This window comes from Phacochoerus africanus, chromosome 8 (assembly GCF_016906955.1).
Source record: "Phacochoerus africanus isolate WHEZ1 chromosome 8, ROS_Pafr_v1, whole genome shotgun sequence".
Classification (NCBI taxonomy): Eukaryota; Metazoa; Chordata; class Mammalia; order Artiodactyla; family Suidae; genus Phacochoerus; species Phacochoerus africanus.
In genome coordinates, this window is record NC_062551.1 from 111,206,187 (window position 1) to 111,223,017 (window position 16,831).

The following is a 16,831-nucleotide window of genomic DNA, read 5'->3' on the forward strand; positions in this document are numbered from 1 at the left end:
TAAACTCCAAATGGCTGAAAGACTTAAATATACGACAGGACACCATCAAACTCCTAGAAGAAAACATAGGCAAAACACTCTCTGACATCAACATCAGGAATATTTTCTCAGGTCAGTCTCCCAAAGCAATAGAAATTAGAGCAAAAATAAACCCATGGGACCTCATCAAACTGAAAAGCTTTTGCACAGCAAAGGAAACCCAAAAGAAAACAAAAAGACAACTTACAGAATGGGAGAAAATAGTTTCAAATGATGCAACCGACAAGGGCTTAATCTCTAGAATATATAAATAACTTATACAACCCAACAGCAAAAAAGCCAATCAATCAATGGAAAAATGGGCCAAAGACCTGAATAGACATTTCTCCAAAGAAGATATACAGATGGCCAACAAACACATGAAAAAATGCTCAACATCGCTGGTCATAAGAGAAATGCAAATCAAAACTACCATGAGATATCACCTCACACCAGTCAGAATGGCCATCATTAATAAATCCACAAATAACAAGTGCTGGAGGGGGTGTGGAGAAAAGGGAACCCTCCTGCACTGCTGGTGGGAATGGAAACGGGTACAGCCACTATGGAGAACAGTTTGGAGATACCTTAGAAATCTATGCATAGAACTTCCATATGACCCCACAATCCCACTCTTGGGCATCTATCCGGACAAAACTCTACTTAAAAGAGACACGTGCACCCGCATGTTCATTGCAGCACTATTCACAATAGCCAGGACATGGAAACAACCCAAATGTCCATCGACAGAGGATTGGATTCGAAAGATGTGGTATATACACACAATGGAATACTACTCAGCCATAAAAAAGAATGACATAATGCCATTTGCAGCAGCATGGATGGAGCTAGAGAATCTCATCCTGAGTGAAATGAGCCAGAAAGACAAAGACAAATACCATATGGTATCACTTATAACTGGAATCTAATATCCAGCGCAAATGAACATTTCCTCAGAAAAGAAAATCATGGACTTGGAGAAGAGACTTGTGGCTGCCTGATGGGAGGGGGAGGGAGTGGGAGGGATCGGGAGCTTGGGCTTATCAGACACAACTTAGAATAGATTTACAAGGAGATCCTGCTGAATAGCATTGAGAACTTTGTCTAGATACTCATGTTGCAACAGAAGAAAGGCTGGGGGAAAAATGTAATTGTAATGTATACATGCAAGGATAACCTGACCCCCTTGCTGTACAGTGGGAAAAAAAAAAAAAAAAAAGTAAGTCCCATTGCTAACACCATTCTAACATTAAAAAAAAAAAAAAGGAATTCAAAGGAAGAATATGCAGTATATGCAGCTCTTTTTAGGCTTGTGCTCAATGCTTAGTGGACACATCAAAGGCAGGATGAATGCTACACAGCTGAGTAGACACATTCTCTATAAGTGGTCTTTGCTGTGCCAAAGGGCTAAAGGGCTCCTCCCTCCAAGATGACAAAAATCCCAAGTGTTGTTCTAAGGGACCAAGCAAATGCTCACCAGAAACTCAGGACCATCTCTTCTTTTAGGAGCTGGGGCTTTTAGTTTGCATCTGACTATCTATATATCTAGAAACAGCACAGCTCATCTAACAGCAAGTGACCATTATAATTAAAGAGAGGGGACAAAAAGAAAGTTGAGGCATTACCTGTGTGTTGTTCTTCAATCCAGACTTGCAAATACATGAAGAGGAGCAGCCCTGCTGCCCCAAATATCAGCACTGAGAAGAAGACCTGTTTGGGGTTCATGACCACATCAGACGGCTGCACCTCTCCTCGTTTCTGAAGACCTCCTGGCTTGGTTTTCCACAGCACTGCCATCCTGTTTCTCTGAAGCACTCTTTCTGTGAAATAACCGAGAATTTTACAAAAACTCCACACTGGACTTCGCTGATGATGTTTCTTCCCAAATACAGCATAAATATGCAGTGTATCAACAGTCCTGAGGATTTCCATGAACTTAAACACTCTGAAGAGGGAAGAGACTGCAGCTGATGCCTCTTAAATGGCAATTTTCTATCTTTACCTTTATCTTATCTAAGGAATGTGCTATCCTACAGTTAATAAGTAACAGCCTAATATCTAATTAGGGCCAGCAGGCCCAGACTTCAGCTCTCCTTTTTGTAAAGCGAGGTTGAGGTTACCTTAAAATGGTTGTTGAAGAAGGGGCTTTGAAAAACACATTCTTAGGATAAAGGGCGGAAGAAATGACTTCGTGTTTTAAAAATACATGAAATTCAAAAACAAAGGGTTTAAACTCTTATTTCTCTCTCCTTTAGAAGTAATAGGTTTCTCCAACTTAGAGTACACTTAAAGTCCCTCAAAAGCATAAAAGGATAAGTATTACAAAGGTCAGAGTTCAAGGGCCTCTCCCATAATAACAGAGGAATAGTGAAATCTACCTTGGCTTACAGAAATCCACTTCAGTCATGAGTTACTTTACTAGAAAGACTGAAATGAAGTTGTTTCAGAATGACCTAATTTAGTGGAATCTTAACCTTATATTATTATTATTGTTGTTGTTGTTGTTGTTGCTATTTCTTGGGCCGCTCCCGCGGCATATGGAGGTTCCCAGGCTAGGGGTTGAATCGGAGCTGTAGCCACCGGCCTACGCCAGAGCCACAGCAACGCGGGATCCGAGCCGCGTCTGCAACCTACACCACAGCTCACAGCAACGCCGGATCGTTAACCCACTGAGCAAGGGCAGGGACCGAACCCGCAACCTCATGGTTCCTAGTCGGATTCGTTAACCACTGCGCCATGACGGGAACTCCAACCTTATATTATTTTTAAGCTCCACCTACTTTTGAGAATTTGATGAAATATAAACGCTCTCTTTAGAAAAATATAAACACACACAAAATCTTGCATAAAATATCAGTATGTTTAGGGACCCTCACTGAAACCCAAGAAGCCCTGCCCCCTAGGAACTGTCCTACAGATATGCAGGGGCTTGCATGGTGAGCTCACACAGTTAGCAGCCCAGCTAAAGAGGCCAAGGTCATGGCTTTGTGTCTAAGGCTGGTCAAAGACCTTGGCTGTGTTCCTCAGCCACAGATTACACCCCGGCTTTGGATGAGCTGAGTAAATAGTTTCTCAGTGTGAGGACATCACACATTGCAGTGTCTAAAAATTCTCTCTCCTTGCTCTCCAAATATGCCTCCAAGACTTCCAAAAGAATACTGATTGCGCCTTTTTAAGAGGCGTTGGGTGAGATGCCAGGTAAAAGTTAAAAAGTGCTGTGGGAGATTGCTAGGCTGGTGAAAGATAATAAATATTTAGCTACTTTTGGCGAAATCAATTTTCATGCAGATGCTGGGCTTCAAAAGTAACCTAGGAGGTCAGAATTAGATGTGGGTATGGCAGAATGATCTGCTTAAGAAAAAGGAAATCCACCAAATAGCTAAACGCGTTTGCACAGAACAACAAAAAAAGGCACACCATAATTACATTTTTCCTTCGTAATTTAATCATCACACAGAAGGGGCCAGAGTCAGAGCACTGACTGTCAGCACTACCTAAGGAGCTTTCTCAAACCCACCTCTGAGTCCCTTGAGGAAGGGGCACTGATTTGTGTTTTCACAGATGCTTTTGAGGATTTCAAGCATTTTCTTGATTTCCGTAGTAGAGGACGTTTTTAGGTAGAAGTTAGAGTATCAGAACTCTCAGAGTCTTACCATAGTGCTTATTGGTAGGTGATACTCTGCTCTTATATTGATTCAAAACTGAAATATTATGGGCTTTCCAAACACACACAGCCAAGAACAGTTCCCGAGGGAGGTTTGCAATTTGAGGTGTTCCAAGACTGAATCCCTCAAGAAGACTACCCAAAGGAGCCAGTTTCCTCCTTCCTTGATGCTACACTTAATGTACAGACATGATTCCTGAGTCAACAGGAACACTCATAGGAGGAAACCAGTTAAACAAAATCTACTACTAACAAAGAAATAGTTGTTTACAAGGAAAAAAGAGACTTCTACAATCTGTCTGCATAATTAAAAACTTATCTCCGAAGAAAGAGGACAGACGAAAACTCATAAATCAGAACGGAGCCAAAGACCTGTGGGAATGGTGGGTGTGAAAGCCAAAAAGAAGCTCTCCTTGGGGGTTTGCAGGGGAAAATTATTACCTACGATGCTGGAAAAAGATGAAGAATTTGCTCTTCCTTTCTTCAGGAGATGTTGCTATACCCTGACATAGCCTCCTGGGGAAGAAGCCAGTAGAAAACCCATAATTGTTATTATGGCAGATGTGAGTAGAACTGAGTGATTAAAGCCACAAGGCAGAAAGGCAATCTGGTGTAAAACGGAGAGATACGTTTGATTTTCTCCCATCTCAGTCCATTAACCCAACATTGGCATTAGGAAATGGCTCTCATTAAACAAAGGTGAGGTACTAGGAGCAGCAGTATTGCTTTAAGCAAACCTGAAGGTCAGCTGTGATGGGAAAACACACCTATTTGGAGATCACACATCCACCTCCATGCCTGCGGAAAAAGTGCAGACTACTGGAGACTGAAATTACTTGGAATAATGCTATTTTATGTACAAGCATTATACAATATTTCCACGGTCAAAGGCTTCCCGAATTTCGTACAATCCTTCCTCCCCTCACTCATACACAGTACCTTGAGCCTAACAGGTACTCCACAGTGGGTTGCATTGGACTGAATTTGGAGCTCAATCAAAAAAAGGTAATGAATTAAAAGGTTATACTTGTAAATCCTTAGTCCTGAGCTTCAAATGGAGAAAGATAGACTATTAAAATACTGAAAGGGCCTATGCGACTTTATTAAAAATATGTATTTGTTTCTACTCACATACTCTATGGATTTACCCATTATCTCTTTTCCAATGACTTAAAAAGTACTCTTTCATATAACCATGGCTACCAACAGAAGCATTCTGGGACTTGTCTAGTGATAAGATGACTAGATGGAGGCAATCTATTTAAGAGGAAATTTTGAGTTGTCCAGTCTGGCAGAAGCCTATGATTTTAAGGAGGGAGTTAGGAAATTTTGGAAAGGTCAATCTGGACCTCATCATGCAGTCTGGTGTAGAAGAACCACAGAGTCTGGGGACCACCTGTCCCTGCCCTGAGCCTCAGCAGGACCTCTGCAGTCCTTGCCTTCTGCCTCTCCCACAGGAGCTGCACTGTGCTCCATCTCTTTCCTATTCTCTAAGCAAAGAGACCATCAAAGTCCCTCAAGTTACTACCCATCCCTCCTAAAGTTTACCATCATCTGGCCCTATCCACACTTCTTTGCCTCCATGTTGAAGGAATAAGAGTCCTCACTCTCGCCTCCATCTCTTCCAGGCTACTGTGAAACGCGGCTGGGTCTTATTCTGAACCTCTCTATCCCGTAACTTCTTCCTCTGCACCCTCTCCAGCCATGGCCTCATTGCTGTCATTCCCAAGCAAGCCCAAAGATGGAGTCCTCTGTCCCGACTGCCCAGATGCTTATTCCCCAGGCTTTTCTCAACCTGGAGCTGCCCAGGAGGCTGGAAGAGATGGAATGAGGCTCAGAAGTTGTGCAGGGATGGAAAATTTATAATACCTTGGGATTTTGTTTTGCTACTTTGCTATTCTAGTTTCTTCTTTTATGAATTTCCTATTTATATCTCATTATTATTTCTTATTGGATGGCAATTCTTATTACTTCTTTTTTTTACATTTCACATTTTACAAAAATCTGCCTGAGACTTCTTTCCTCCTGCCTGCCTTCTCCCTCCATCCCTCCTTCCCTCCTTTCCTTTGCTGGTGGTGAGGTTGTTTTATTATGCAGAAGTTTAAAATCAATTTTTAGCAGTCACCATCGTGGTTCAGGGGTTAAGGAACCAGACCAGTATCCATAAGGATGCGCATTTGATCCCTAGCCTCATTCAGTAGGTTAAGGATCCAGTGTTGCCGTGAGCTGTGGTGTAGGTAGCAGATGCGGCTCAGATCTGGCATTGCTGTGACTGTGGTGTAGGCTGACAGCTATAGCTCCGATTTGACCCCTAGCCTGGGAACTTCCACAGGCCATGGGCATGGCCATAAAAAAGACAAAAAGCAAAAATAAGATAAAATAAAAATAAAATCAATTTTTATCATTCTTTCCCTTGTTGATGTATCAGCTAGGTCTGGAAAGAAAACACGTGATGTATTCAAAGTCATGAAATTTCAGAGAGTCCAGTAAAGGGACATTTTAGCAAGATGTGTTCAGGGTTTGGGGCAGCCAACAAGGAGCAGAGCTGTCCTCCAGGGCAGTCAACCCTCCTGGAAGCGAAGGCAGGAAGCAGAGAGCTATTCCTGAGCTGGGAGAGGGGGAAAGGGGGGGCAGGCAGAGGGCTGACGGGAGCTGTGACCTGTCGTACAGGGACGCTAGGACACAGACAACACACGGTCGCCAGGTGTTAAGGGAACCAGAAGAACCACCATCCCATCCTCCATCTCCTCCTGTCCTGAAACTTGCTGTCAGTGATCCATCTGGCAAACCCAACTGAGGCCTGAGGATTAGAGAGCTTTTTTTTGGCCATTTCTTGGGCCGCTCCCACAGCATATGGAGGTTCCCAGGCTAGGGGTCGAATCGGAGCTGTAGCCGTCAGCCTACACCAGGGCGACAGCAACACGGGATCCGAGCCGCATCTGCGACCTACACCACAGCTCACGGCAACGCCGGATCCTTAACCCGCTGAGCGAGGCCAGGGATCGAACCCACAACCTCATGGTTCTTAGTCGGATTCGTTAACCACTGCACCACGATGGGGACTCCTAGAGAGCTTTTTGATGGAGCACATTTCATGAGCCTCCTAAACCACAGGGCAGGGAGGGGTCAGCAGAGATGGGCAACATCAAGTTCCATTTGTGTTCTTGAAAAGTTCCTAAGATAATGTTCCTCACCTTCGACAATACAATTATCCTTTCACATTTCCTTTCAAAGGCTTTAGAGTTTGCTTCATAATTAGAATTGGAATCCACCTAGAATGTACTTTTGTGTACGTTGTAGGCTCTTCATTTCACATGGAAAACTACAAAGCAGTTTACAAAGTAGTTTATTATTTAACTACTGATTTTTTAATGCTGATTTTGTTATGGTTCATGTTCCTATGTATGGGTTTTTTGTTTGTTAGCTTTGGTTTTGGGTTTTTTCAGCCGTGCCTACAGCACACGGAAGTTCCCGGGCAGGGACTGAAACCCAGTCATGGCAGTTCCTAGAGCCACAGCAGTGACAACACCAGATCCCTGACCCACTATGCCACCAGGGAACTCCTCAAGTTCCCATGTATGTTGGTACAAATATCTGGGCCTGTCTTCAAGGAATGGACAATGAATCTGATTACTGATTTGATTTTAATGGTTATTTGTTCCTTCCTTTTACTTTTTTGAGACAAAGATCACTTCCTTTTAATGTCCAATTTTATAAGCACAGAGTTGTCCACAGACTATTCTTAAGAGCTTAAGCATCTCTTTCATCATTTCATTGTAAATACAGCCCCCTTTCCTTCCTCAATACATGTATTTGTACCTTTTCTCTGATTTTCTTGGCACATTCTTGTTAGAGTGTTGTCTCTTTTATTCAAAAGTATGTTGTAACTCCTCTCTGTTGTTTTTTGATTCTCTGTTTATTGATTTCTTCTCTTATCTTTATGTATTCCTTCACTCTATATTTTTTCTTTAGTTTGTGTTGGTTTAGTTTCTATTGGTTTTTTCCAAACTTTTTCAATTGAAAATTAATTCATATATGTTAGATCTTTTTCATAAAACCCATTTATGTAAATCCAGTAATTTCCTCCAAAACTACTTTTGTGGCATATCATGTTTTCACATGTAGTATTTTCATTGTCAATTTTAAATATTTTGTAATTTAAATTATCATAAATTTGTTTCATTTATTTTTAAAATGTATTTTCTCCTTTTTTTTTTTTTTCCTGCTTTTTAGGGCCGCACCTGAGGTATACGGAAGTTCCCAGGCTAGGCATCAAAACAGAGTTACAGCTTCCAGCCTCTGCCACAACCACAGCAACTCGGGATCCGAGCCGCATCTGCAACCTACACCACAGCTCACGACAATGCCAGATCCTTAACCCACTGAGCGAGGCCAGGGATTGAACCTGCATCCTCATGGATCTTAGTTGGGTTCTTCAACTGCTGAGACACAAAGGGAAAGCCCTATTTTCTCCTTCTTATTCTTTAGTTTCCTAAACTAAACTGAATTATCTCTATTCTTCTTTTTTTCTTGGAATTTATAGATTTCATTTCTGTAGCTTGGTAGTACTTTCATTTTTTTTTGTCTTTTTTTGTTGTTGTTGTTATTGTTGTTGTTGTTGCTATTTCTTGGGCCGCTCCCGCGGCATATGGAGGTTCCCAGGCTAGGGGTCCAATCGGAGCTGTAGCCACCGGCCTACGCCAGAGCCACAGCAACGCGGGATCCGAGCCACGTCTGCAACCTACACCACAGCTCACGGCAATGCCGGATCGTTAACCCACTGAGCAAGGGAAGGGACCGAACCCGCAACCTCATGGTTCCTAGTCGGATTCGTTAACCACTGCGCCACGACGGGAACTCCCATTTTTTTTTTTTTAAACAACCTCCTTAACAACATTTTTTTCTAATTAAGTTTTCAGTTTCACAAGAATTTTAGCATGCTTTATTCAATGAACAGTGCTTCCTCACCCGGCTCATTCTTGAGGTTTTCTATTTAATTTCAATCGTGTTAAAGATATATTTATTATTAATTACTAAGTAATCAATTAAACTTACTGGTATTTTATCAATTTCTGTCTTTAGTGTTAATTAGCTGTGTCAGACTTTCCACTCACAGACCTGTAAGATAATGCATTTGTGCTACTTAAGCCACTAAATTTGCTATAATTTGTATTAGCAGCAAAGAAAATGAACATAGTATATTACTATTACAAAATAACATTTTAAAGAAAGAAAGTTTGTGGAATTCCTATGAATGGGTAGAATAATAGTGATCTTTTCAAATAGTTTTCCCATGGTTTCTCAGGCCTATTGTTTCATGGTCTATTCTTGTAATAGTTCCATTGTTCAATGTGTTTTGTCATACAGAACACAGAAACATATTCCTTTACTAGACACTAATTTGTAGGTGCTTCCTAATGCATTTTGTTGCTTTGATTTCCTGTGTAATTTAACAGGTACCTTCTACTTTTAGCTGTTTAATTAAATTTTAATTAAAGTTTTTAACAAGACAAGGCTTTGCCCTGATATACTTTGTTTTAGAAGAAAAAGTTGTGGTTTTTGTTTTGTTTTGTTTTGTTTTTGTCTTTTTGCTATTTCTTGGGCCACTCCCGAGGCATATGGAGGTTCCCAGGCTAGGGGTTGAATCTGAGCTGCAGCCACTGGCCTACGCCAGAGCCACAGCAACGCAGGATCCAAGCCACGTCTGCAACCTACACCACAGCTCATGGCAACGCTGGATCGTTAACCCACTGAGCAAGGCCAGGGATTGAACCCGAAACCTCATGGTTCCTAGTCGGATTCGTTAATCACTGCACCACAACGGGAACTCCAAAAGTTTTAAACTCATATTTTACATTCTATCGATTTTGTTTTGTTTTTCATTTTTTGCAACAATAGTCTTTTCAAAGACTGCATAAGATTACAATCAAAGGTGCTCACAACATTTGTTTGTATTAAAGAAAGGAAAAATAAAAAGACCCATACAGATTATTGTGAATGGATTGTTCATTTCATTTTTCATTTTTACTTGTTCCCCATTCTAAAGATGTCAAAAGTATTAAACTGGATGATAGAGAAATAGTGTTATATTTTACGTTTGTTTAACCACAGTCACGAGAATTTACAGCATGTATTTATGTGTCAGTCAGGAAACACCAGGACCACGTTAAGTAACACATAAGGTACATACAGCACCAAATTCTATCTCATTAAAGGATCCTATGAAGATAGAAGGAGTTCTTGAAAAGCTGTTTGGAACCCTGGGGTTTGGCCATGATGGTACAAGGAAATGTCGATTTGAATGGTCACGTCTAAGATGACTGAGGGCATTGTTGGTGAAGGATTATGTTAGATGAAATAAGTAATAACTATAGATTGGGTAAGGGGTCAGTCAGCCAACCCAATGAAATGATCGAGTTCTGGTTACTAAGGTAATAAATAGTGTAACTTAAGAAGTGTTAAATAAAAGATGGCTTCTACGACCTAAACGTCCATCAACAGATGAATGAATAAAGATATAGTGTGTGTGTGTGTGTGTTTGTGTGTGTGTGTGTACTACTGAGCCATGAAAAGGTGAAATTTTGCCATTTCTAGTGACATGGATGGACTTGGAGGGCACTGTGCTAAGTGAAATAAGTCAGGGAAAAAGAAATACTGTATGTTATCACCTATATGTGGAATATATAAAAATACAACAAACTAGTGAATAAAACAAAAAAGAAGAAGACTCATAGATACAGTGGGGAGAAGGGGAAGGAGCAGTAACGGGGAGTACAAACTATTGGGTATAAAGTGGGCTCCAGGATGAGGTGTACATCATGCGGAAAACAGCCAATATATTGTAATGACTGTAAATGGAAAGTAACCTTTAAACATTGCATTAAATTTTTAATTTTTAAAAATTAAAAAGATGGCTTCCAATCCACGATTGGGATCAACTGTGGTGTAAGCAACAGAAATGGGTAGGTTACAAGTGAGAAGAGGAATTAAAAGATCTCCAGGTGGATGCTGTGCTGCCTCCCTAATCTCCCTTCTGCTCTGTGTGGAAGTCACACAGTTTAGAAGGACTGTCCCTGCCTCCAGCTCCAGGGAGGAGACCAAAATAGTGTGATCCTAACAGGGTAATTAATCCTATGGCCCTTGTCAAAATAGCTGGTTCAGGAAAGGGATTTAATTTCCTGTGGCTGCCATAACAAATTACTACAAATTTGGTGTCTTAGAACAACAGAAATGTATTTTCTCACAGTTCTAGAGGCCAAAGTCAAGGAGCAGTCAGGGTCACGTTCCCCCTGAAGGCTCTCGGGGAGAACCTTCTTTGCCTCTTTTGACCTCAGGTGGCTTCAATCTCTGCTTCCAGCCTCACATAGCCTTCTCCTCTGTGTATTTTATAAGGATAGTGGTCATTGGTTTTCCCTCATCAGATTAATTCAGGATGAGCTTATCTTGAGATGCTTAACTTAACTGCATCAGCAAAACCCCTTTTTCCAGATAAGGTCTGGGAATTAGAATGGGTACGATTCTTTTTCAGGATCACCCACTGATCCAGGCTTTGCCTGGCCACAGTGACTGTTTTGGAGATGATTTAATTAGAACAAAGCTTAGCACTTTGGTTGGACGGTCATGAGATGTGATATTTCCTTTCATAGTAAATATGAATGAGGAAGCACATAGTTCCTGCTGTTGCTGGAAGCCTTCTGGCAGCCCTGATGGAACTCAGCCTGAAAAACAAGGCAGCACAGAGGAAGGCAAAGCTGAGGAACCTGCAGAGAAACAGAGGAACAGCTCTGACTGGACCCTGACAGTCTGCACTCTGCCTCTGAATTTATAAAGGAGTAAAGCCAATAAAATCCCTCTATTTTTAAATGTATTACAAAGCAATTGTAGGTACAGTGAGAAAATTAAGGAATAAGCTATATTTCAGGTGCAGCGATTTCAGCAAGATAATCAGAAATAAATGAAAATCATAGCGCTAACATTTATTGACCAGTTATACACTCTAAGCTCCACTTTGAGCATTTTATATTGATTGTTTAATTTAATTTTCACAATAATTCTATTATCTCCCCCAGTCAAGAAATCTGCAGGACTGGCTCATGTCAACACAAGATCTGATGCAGAGTTCAGTGAGAGGTGAGGCAAGAGGTGGAGACAGACCACAGAGGGCCTTGGCATCAATCTGGAGTAATTGCATGTGTCCTGTGCACACCAGGAGCCAAGGGTGGGTTTGAAGTGAGTGGAAGGGTCAGGTCTGTATTGTGGGAGGAGTGTGGAGGCAGTGGGGAGATGGGAGAGAAGGTATGGAAGACCACAGGCATTCAGGAAAAGGACAGTGAGTGGCCAGGGAATTCCCCAGGGCAGGGGTTGGACTAGCTGATATTCTGATCCAAAAATCCTTCTGTCCTTGCATGCATGCCCATCCGCCTGTCTTTCACTACCAGAGGCAGTTTATCACAGTGGTTAAGTAGGAAGATTCTGGAGCCTGACCGTAGGACTCATACCACACTTGGATGACTTATCTAGTTGTGTCACACAGCTTAGCGCGCAACCCCAGTGTGCTTCAGTTCCCTCACATCTAAACTGGGGATAACAGGAGTTCCTGCTGTGGTGCAATGGGATCGGTGGCATCTTGGGAGCACTGTGATGGACCAATCCCTGGCCCATCACAGTGGGTTAAGGATCCCGTGTTGCCGCATGTGTGGCTTAAGTCTCAACTGTGGCTCGGGTCTGATCCCTGGCCCAGAAACTCCATATGCTGTGGGATGGCCAAAAAAGAAAATTATAATAATAATACATAAATAAATAAACTGGGGCGAATAAAAGCATTTACCATGTGAGGTCGATACTGTGAAATAAGTCGATGCCTGAAAGACAGACCGAGGAATGCCTGGCTCATAGAAGTTACCTGCAATATTAAAATGTTGATGTCTTTATATTCCAGAGGTACAGGATGGCTACCTTGCAGTTAATCAATAAGTATTTGTTGAAAGAAAGAAAATATTTTTATTTTAAAAGGCTGTCCATTTTGTACTGTTAGAAAGGTTTATTCTCTCCATGCAAGCCAATTTGACCCAATCAATAAACATCCATTAGGCTGGATTATGACTAAGGCCAGGTGCCAGGTGCTGTAGGCCAAGCCAAAAGGCATGACGTTTAATCTCTGAGCCTCATCAGAGAGTATTTGAACCTCGCTCTTCATAACTTGCACAAGTTGATTTTAGTAGAGCCTTCTAGAACAATTCATAACAAATCTGTTCTCTCCTTTCCGTGACAGACTTTCCAATTATTGAAAACAATTATCCTGTCTACCCTTAATCTTTTTTACTCCAAGATAAACAATAAATATGCACAATTCCTTCAGCCATTCCTTATGGGACATGGTTTAGAAGTATTCAATCAATTTAATCATCCTCCTCCAGACATATTTGTGTTTGCTAATGCTTTTCTTTAAATGCCAGGCTCAGAAGTAGATATAATAATCCAAGTGTGATTGACTGGATGGGTAGTGTTATGAGAATCTGCACCATAAAACTAATGGCTAAACTTGAGGGCATTCACAGATAAAATGGGAGAATAAAACAGGTTACAGGTTAGAGCCTTAAGGGTTTCCTTCGGTCCAAATGGCAGGAAAAGAGAAAGACTTTCTTAAAAAAAAATATTGAAGGCAAGGACAGTGAAGTAGAAAACATGTCATAAAGAACATGTAATTAAGAAACTAAGACAGGATATTATTACATGTAAGAGAGTAAACAAGAAATTTGTTTAATAAACAAACACAGAATAAGAATTTAAGGAATAGTAGGCATGAAGGTTAACTATGAAATATGGTCCCTTCCAAAAGTGGAAAAAGAAGAGACCAGAAAAGATGCTATGTCAACGTGAAATTATTGACAGAAGAGCAAAAAGGACCAAAGGACTTTGGGGAGAAGAATTAAAAGACGAGAATTTTCTATTCCAACTACGAATAGGAAGTGTCAGAAAAGAAAAAGGGTATGTGTTTTACTAGTGCACAGGAGGGAAAGATAGTTCTTGCACATACAACTGTTATTCCTACACCCTTGAACCTGAAATAATAATGAGGTACCGTGGGTACTATGTAAACAAGCAATATACAATAATTAAAATTTTTGTTTTCTGTTTCAATGATAGCAGGACATGAATTTTACATATCAACGAAAAGAGGAAGTTGCTTATCAGGGAGATAGACTAATACATAATGGAATTATAAAACCTAGTGGGTTTGGCGGGACATTATGTCTGAAAAAAGTGACATGATTCAAAAACAGGATAATGTAGGAGTGAAAGAGAGAAACAGAGAGTGAGAGAACTTTAAAATCCCTAAAACAATATATTTACTTCCAAAAGAACTCAAAAGGCAAAAAAAACAAAACTTGGCATGTAATTAACTATTATATAAACATAACACTGGCATTTTAGATGAATAATTAAAACCATAGAAAAATATTCATGATACCTTCTTAAGTGAAAAGGGCAGGTTATAAAACGGCTGGAACATAGTTTGCTCAATATTGCAGTTCAGCCTCGCTGGTCACTGGGGAGAATTGAATTCTGCCCCTCATTAGGACTGGACCAACAACAATCCAACAACAAACACACAAAAATAACCCAGCATCACTGAAGAGGCAACAGGCAGCAGAATGTTAGGAAGTCATCTTGATTTTTCCACTTAAGAGTAAACAGTAGTTCAAATTAGAATGTTAGCTACACTATAAAACAGAATGGATCAAATTGGTTTTGGAATGTTCCTTTTTACAATAAAATAGCAATATCTGTACTTAATTAATGTCCAATAGATAAGACTATTTCTAGTACAACAAATTCCTGTGACAAATAATTTATATAAAAAATGTGGCATTGTTCTATATCCAACAAATTGTCTTGATATATTTTCAAATTAGTATTTTTACAGTGAGACAATAAAACATATTACTTTATTATTACTATTGTTATTGGATGTTACCTAGATAAAATATCTTGTATATGCTGTCACCTATATATTATATTATATCTAAATTCCTTCTATTCATCATAGGAACAATAAAACCTTTGTAAAGGTATTATATTTATAGAGCATTCTGCTTCCTTATGCCAGATATGTTGGGTAGTTATTTCTATTAATGATTAGTTAGACAGTCAATACCTATTTGGAAGATTGATTTTTCCCCTTCATTATATATTATCTATACATCTGGTATGCTGCTATTGTATAATGTCTCTCATAGACAGGATACTGCTTCCCATAAAATAGTAAAATTCTAAGGCTAACATAAAACTCCATAAAACAACAGAAATATGTGTATATTCTAAAATGAATGTGATTTGTTTCTTATAGATAGTAAAGTTTTTGAGCCAAGCACTCAAGGCTGGCTTCAAGCAATCTCATGAAAATATTTATTAAATTCTACTACACACTCCATCTCTTTGCTCTTCTTTCACATTCTAGCCCATCTGTGCATTGCCTGCAACCATTTAATAGAGAAACAACATGAAGTGAAACAGCAAAGGTGCTAATCTACAAATCTTCGTTTAAAAAAGAAAAATAAATTAAACTGGCAAAAGTATATTCTGACAAAAATCATGTAGTAAGCTCTTAAGGCATTTCCAAAAAACACACCACAAAACAGTGCTTGTATTAAAATAGCAAAGTAACTGCCATAAGGTAGTTATTGAAATAAGTATAGTTACATTGGAAAGCCTGAAATGATTCCCACAAAGCAAAGCAGGAATAATATATAACTCTGAAAATTTACACTCCATAAAAAGCAGAAAATACAACAAAATATGTAAAGAGTATTGTGAGCCTGAAGGATGCCACAAAATTATGAACAATTAGTGATGCGTTTAATGTTATTATTGTACTGGTTACTTTTAATTAATTTAGTTAACTAATCAATGAAGAGGATATTCGGTTAAACCTAGTAAAGGGGCAGATTGAACTCATGTATTCTCTTCTCAAAACCTTTAAAATGAAAGCAAAGAAACTAAAGGAGAAAAAATTAAAAGACATAAGGGATGAGATGATTACTAGAGAGAGAGAATAATAAAGTTTTAGAATATGAAATGCAGGCAGAAGAGTGATAACCAACTTAAAAGATCAGAAATGCTGACATCAAACTGTTTCCACAGATACCAACGAGAAGAAGATGCTGCATGTTACAAAACCCAGGAAAAGTACACTAGGTTCCCCAGAAGAGGGAAGGTAAGAGAAAAGGCAATCAAATAACCAGAAGAGAAGCGGGACAAAGAATAGGAAAATAACAGGCCCAAACTAACAAAAAAATTCAAAAGAACTTTATATACTTAGATAAAAGACTGGTTCTATTAAACAGGACAGGACCCTATATTTAGGGGGGAAAAAAAGAAAGGAAATCAGAGAGCAAAACACTCCAAAATAACCCCCCCAAAAAACTCTCGCAAATGAAAAACACAACCAAAATGAAAATTCAACACACAAGTTGGAAGGTACATTAAGATGACTTCTTGGAGATGGAGTAGAAGAACAAAGAGTTGGTAAACCAGACAAGAAACAAACAAACAAACAAAGCCAGGGAATGGGATCAATCTAGGAGATTCAAAATCTGAATAATAGAGAAGTTCCAGGCAGTGAAAACTGAGAAGAGAAAAGGAAGGAGATCATTGGTGATAGAATTCAAGAAAATTTCAGGGAATTGAAGGACACTGAGTTTCCAGATACAAAGGGATCCTGTGTATGTAGCACAATGGGTATGAAATGAACACACCAAGGGACATCGTATAGACGTTTCAGAAACTAGGAATAAAGAAAAGATTCCATGTGTTGCCAGAGAGAAATAAGTGGATCACATCCAGAGGATCAAGAATTAGAATAACATCAGACTTTTCAATAGCAACACTGGAGTCTATAAAAAAAAAAAAAGGAAAAGGAGCAAGAATGACTTCAAGGAGTTCCCATCGTGGCACAGTGGAAATGAATCTGACTAGGAACCATGAGGTTGCGGGTTCCATCCCTGGCCTCGCTCAGTGGGTTAAGGATCTGGCGTTGGCGTGAGCTGTGGTGTAGGTCGCAGACAAGGCTCGGAGGATCCCTCGTTGCTGCGGCTGTGGCATAGGTTGGCAGCTGTAGTTCCAATTAGACCCCTAGCATGGGAACCT

At 39.9% G+C, this 16,831-nt stretch overlaps 1 protein-coding gene across 2 annotated transcripts in view; it reads right to left on the reverse strand.

Annotated features, from left to right (window-relative positions):
* CHST9 (carbohydrate sulfotransferase 9) overlaps positions 1 to 16,831 on the reverse strand; it is a 262,670-nt gene that overhangs the window by 225,147 nt on the left and 20,692 nt on the right. For both annotated transcript variants that reach the window (XM_047794017.1, XM_047794016.1), the window contains exon 2: positions 1,644 to 1,838. In XM_047794017.1, coding sequence (XP_047649973.1) covers positions 1,644 to 1,815 — 172 coding nt within the window. In that variant the 5' untranslated portion in view covers positions 1,816 to 1,838. The remainder of the gene's footprint in view (positions 1 to 1,643; positions 1,839 to 16,831) is intronic.